Source organism: Hydractinia symbiolongicarpus, chromosome 5 (genome assembly GCF_029227915.1).
Source record: "Hydractinia symbiolongicarpus strain clone_291-10 chromosome 5, HSymV2.1, whole genome shotgun sequence".
Lineage (NCBI taxonomy): Eukaryota > Metazoa > Cnidaria > Hydrozoa > Anthoathecata > Hydractiniidae > Hydractinia > Hydractinia symbiolongicarpus.
In genome coordinates this window covers 18,179,676-18,185,240 of record NC_079879.1, presented here as the reverse complement: position 1 = coordinate 18,185,240, position 5,565 = coordinate 18,179,676, and the positions used below count along the sequence as shown (strand labels likewise).

General features: G+C 35.8%; 1 protein-coding gene across 1 annotated transcript; it reads left to right on the top strand.

The window, feature by feature from the left end:
* The first annotated feature begins 234 nt into the window (after positions 1-234).
* Positions 235-4,096, top strand: LOC130645068 (battenin-like). Its single transcript, XM_057450926.1, has 2 exons — positions 235-711; positions 2,615-4,096. Exon 2 carries the CDS (start codon positions 2,641-2,643, stop codon positions 3,898-3,900), a length of 1,260 nt encoding a protein of 419 aa, XP_057306909.1. The 5' UTR covers positions 235-711; positions 2,615-2,640; the 3' UTR covers positions 3,901-4,096.
* The last annotated feature ends 1,469 nt before the right edge of the window (positions 4,097-5,565 follow it).

Here is a 5,565-nt window from a genome sequence, read left to right as displayed (position 1 = left end):
TTAAAATGTGCACGAATATCAAATGCGATATATTTCTATCCACCTTGTTACGACGGGTAAATTTAAAGGATGAGCGAACACGACGGGCGACCCCGTGGATTTTTCCACGGGTTAACGACTAGTCTCTATTATAATAGCCGTATTCCGTCTGTCTGTCTCTGCGCGGACCCCCCGCTGAGTTAGAAAATGATGTTACGGAAACACGAATATCAAATGCGATATACTTTTATCCACTTTGTTGCGACGGGTAAATATAAAGGACGGGCGAACCCGTGGATTTTTCCACGGGCAACGACTAGTCTCTTTAATAATAGCTGTATTCCGTCTGTCTGTCTCTGCGCAACATGGCGTCGCAAGTAGCGAGACATACCCGCGGCCCTGCAGCTCTATGAGGGGGGATCCAGATCAAAATTCCGTGCATTCGGTCGTCCGCTTTAGGCGTTCGTTTTAGGCATTCGTGTGAACTGTCGTCCGTTTAAGGCATTCGTTTTAGTCGTTCGTTTTAGCGGTTGATTTTAGCGGTTGATTTTAGGCGTTGATTTCAGGCGTTCGCGGTATCGTTTGATTGTTTTGGTGATCGCGAGATTGATCTCTCAGTTTTTAAGTATTTTGAGAACCAGTCCTTGATTTATTACTTGAATTTTGAACTCCATCGTTGATGTTGGCTGTGAATGACATGGGAGATATGCAAAAATGGAAATTGTAAATCAAGTGAGTGAAATTGCATTCTTCTTTTCCTTACCATAGCTTTACCTCCTGTACTTTTGAAAAATATTTAATGTATGTAAAATTATTTTGAAATCAAGTTTAGTGACACAGTGACATTCTTTTCTGTGGTTAATTAACTCATTGGTACAGGTCAAAAACAAGAAATCGCAAAAATTGTTTTGTTTTGCTGAAACAATAGAGATTACAATTATTATTCACATTATTGTTTTTCAAAGATAAGATAAGATAAGATAAGATAATTTTGTTAATCAAAAATAGCTGTACAGTTCAAATAATTAAATAAATTTTAATATGAAGAGAAAAAACAAACAAACTATTTTTGAAGGGAGACCTTACCTAATATAGCAGAAGCTAAGACGAGGATAAGGCCACAAAACAACTTCTCAGTAAATAAATGTAACATACCAACGAAGTAAATGCAGCCGCCATGTTGTTTAACCCTGTTGGATAGTTAGAGTTATATTTTTTATGTATTGATTTCGACGACCGAATGCACGGAATTTTGACCCGGATCTATCTATCTATCTACAACAGTATTAGGTGATCAACCATATATAGTGCATGAAATTTTTAATGTTGCACCATACCATATAGCTACAGCAAAATCTTTGATGTTCTGTAATAAATTGGTTGGGAATGACTCACAAATTGAGAAGTGTGTGCTAAACAGTCAATAGTTAATCTGATGGTAGGGGGACTGGCTAAATAATGTATGGTATTTTGAACTGATTTGTTGATATATATAACCCTTCACTGAAAGTGAAAAAAACCTGGACTGCAATGCAATTCTGCTAGCTAGACTCCCATGGCATATCTCATTATTCTCTTCATCATAATGCACTTAAATGATATGACACTCTCACAATAACATGTATATATACACGTTATTGTAAGTGTGTCATACCATTTAAGTGCATTTATGACACTCGTAGACACGTATATCTCATTCACTGTTCATTAAAAGCACATGATCGTATACATTTTCTTGATCAGCAGTTTAAGCTCTACACAATAGAGGCAACGTGAAAACAAGGTTCTAGTTTTTTTTTGTGGATGGGTTGCTAAAGTTATTAAAATTCAAACGCTTCTTTTTTTTATCCTGCCTCAGTGGATTTTTCCATGGGCTTTATCAACTAGTACAGAAATAATATCAAGTAAAGATTTATATAATAAACAGGCAACACACATGTATTCTCCCACTGCTGGACTAAAACCTTGACAACATTCTTAGCCAAATGGTTGTTCAAGGAAACCGTGCAGCTAGAGCAACAGTGTCTCCATATTGGTTAATGTGTGAGGGATAAGCCAGTCCAAACCATAAACTGCACTCAGCAACACTGTCTTAACCATTGGCTGCGATGACGAACGCTATGTGGTGACGAGTCAATGATAGTCCGCATCAGTTGACCAGAATCACAAGTGTTGTTAGTTTGGCAAAACCTACTTAGAATCACTAATAGTATAGGGAGGGTGGGTGGAAATCTTCAGCCCTAACTGTTGTTTATAAATCCAAAATTTGAAGTGGACTGTACAGGTATTTATAGGCTTGTCCTATTAACGAGGCATCTTAGAGGTTTGATACCTGATGATCAAAACAAGCAGGTAGGTGAGACAACCCTCCTATCATATATTGGTCAATATTGTCCTATGGGAATTTCTTTGTCAAAAATGTCCTCCAAGCCCCTTTTATCTGATCCTAGGAACATTAGTAAGTACAAGGCAATAGAGAAATTACTGCAGTCACCACAATTAACTTAAGCTAAATGTTCATTTAGCTCTATTTTAAGCCCTGTGTATTTGGCGCATATTATTCTTCTGTGTTATTTTGTGCTGTTTTAGTTTAAATTTTGGTAGAAATCGTAAACAATTTGTTTTGTATTTTTAGATTGTAAATAGAATTTTAGCAGCAATATGAATAATCAGCCATTACTACAGAGTGATAGAGACACATCAGTTACACTAGACTCAAACACTATTGGAGAAAATCTAAACAATGCAAAGGAACTGCGAAGAAATTTAATTGCTTTTTGGATTTTAGGATTGTGCAACAACTTCGGGTATGTTGTCATGCTTAGCGCTGCATATAATATCATGTCAGTACAAAATGGAGAAGCCGACACCAAGAAATATCCTGGCTTTCATTGCAATAAATTTTCAACTGGATTAATCTTGTTGGCTGATGTGCTGCCAACATTAATAATTAAACTCACTGCACCATTTTACATTCAGAAAGTAAACTATTATATACGAGTTTTCATTGTTGTTTTATTATTAGCTGTAAGCTTGCTTACTTTGGCATTTTCCACTTCAGTGGGTGTCAGTTTATTTGCAGTTGTTCTTGCTAGTGCAAGCAGTGGGATTGGTGAAATCACTTTTCTCAGTATATCAACCCATTTCCACAAAACAACTGTATCTGCATATTCTTCTGGAACTGGCATGGCTGGTGTTGCAGGTGCATTGTCGTATGCTGGTTTAATTGCAACTGGTTTATCCCACAAGAACACAGTGTTAGTTTTGTTATTCGTACCCGTTATATTCGCGGTTGCCTTCTTGTTTATTTTGAAAATGCCAAACGATATTCAGTTTTTTTCAAATACATCAAAAGAGGAGATACCAGTTTTAACACATAACATTGGCCAAGATCAAACGAAAGCTATGTCTACTAGAATGAAACTGAAGTTGGTGCTTCCTTTATGGAGGTACATGCTACCTCTTTTCTTTGTTTACCTAGCTGAATATACCATCAACCAAGGATTGTATGAGTTGGTTTATTATGATGTGTCCTGGCTAAGTCAGGGTGCTCAATACAGATGGTTTCAAGTTGATTATCAAATCGGAGTGTTTTTGTCCAGATCTTCTGTTAATGTATTTCAAATTAGAAAGATTATTATCCCAACTCTCCTTCAATATGTTATACTTATTTTTGTCCTTCTCGAAGTGCGTTTCTCGTTTGTGCCGTCCTTGTGGATCATGTTGATTGTAATTTTCGTGGAAGGTTTATGTGGTGGGGCTGTTTATGTTAATGCGTTTTACTTGATATCAGAGAACGTTGATAAGGGAATTCGCGAGTTCTCAATGGGTGTTGCAAGTGTGGCAGACTCATTTGGAATTGCGTTGGCTGGAGGAATTGCAATACCGATTCATGACAGCCTGTGCAGGCTGAAGACGTAATGAATGATTTTATCACTAGTATTTACATTTTTTAATTATCCTTTATCTTAAGGCAAACTTAATGCACCATGTGATTGGTATAAATTATTTTTTTGTATACTTGCTATATTTTTATATTTCTATTTGAAAAACTGTATCTCGTCTGTTTTTACGCAAATTGATTTTAAAAGTTGTGTAACAAACAAACTAATGACAACATTTTTTAAATTTTCATTCTGTCTTTACAATCTCATAAAAAATGTAGTAGCTACAAAAATAATTAAAGACCAGTGGAACTACTCTTCAAAACTTTAAAAAACATGTCCAATCTCTGTGTGTTTATTCTGCAAGTTTAGTATATATCAGCGAGTTACCCTGACTGCTCACATTGAAGAAATTTTACACCGGCGACTTCGAATTCTAGATCTAAGGACAAATTAGGTATAAATCATTCCTTTCTCGAAAATAGATTTGTTTTATTTGCAAATTTTGTTTCCGCGAAATTTAACACATTTAAGGTAGTATCCATTTTAAGACATCTTATTGCATAGCATGTGTGGAAAAAAATCTTTCACGTGCAGAACTATTTAATATATAAATCTCTATAATTGTAAAAATATTTTTTATAAATAAAATGTAGTGAGCTGTCCATCTTTCCCCACTGTATGAATACTTAGACCTTGTTCGGATTAATTTTCAAGTGGTGGAAAGTGGTGTAGGTTCATATTTTTGCGAGTATAATTTAACGCGTAAAGCTTTTTTGCGCGCAATTTTTATGTTAAATTTCGCTCAATAACGAAATTTATGCGCAAATATAAAAAAAATTACTACGTATAAAAATTAGTACGCGCTAAAATTAGTACGAATAAGGCATACGTAAAATAACGAATGGAAGTTGAATAATGTAACGCACGCAGCAAAATTACTTTTAAATACAAGCTTTACTTTTTTTCTAATTAAATGTGTGTAATTATTATTTTGTTTCTAGGTAACACTATTTGTACCAGAACGGCTGATATGAATTTGTTGAGCCATGTATATCGTATGACAACTAGCAGATGTCATATTTTTTTGTCTGGGATGATAACAAAAACTATACCGTGTGTTAAAGAGACAGCGAGAAATTTACATGTGACTTCGCGGACTAGTTTGACTCTACCTACCAGTAAGTCACTTACAATCCACCCAATAAACACTTCGTTAGCTGCGTTACTAGCAAAGAAGTGCGAAACACAACAAACACGATCGTTGCCGACATTGAATCAGATTAGAAGACATAAGCCAAGAACGAAGCGTAAACGCACGAAGAAGGTCGTTCCACTGGAAAGAAGGATATTATTTGGACCCCAACGTAAAGGTGTATGCGTGAAATGCGTCGTACGCACTCCACGTAAGCCGAACTCTGCGCAACGAAAGTGTGCTGTATTGCGCTTGAACAATGGAAAATTGATTACGGCGTATATACCTGGTGAGAAATCAAACTTGCAAGAACATGGTGTGGTATTATTTCGAGGAGGAAGAGTGCAGGATTGTCCAGGCTTGAAGTATAAGATAATACGTGGAAAGTATGATATGAATTAATCGAGTTTTTGTGTATATATTTTTTATATTAGGTTAAACACGATTTTCTTCAGGCTCAATGGCATATTGTCAGTTGTGTTTCTTTATTGTTTGGTAATTTTTGCC

What these genes read in the sequence shown, in the direction of transcription:
- LOC130645068 (XM_057450926.1), top strand. Translation starts at nt 2,641, where the DNA reads ATGAATAATCAGCCATTACTACAGAGTGATAGAGACACATCAGTTACA.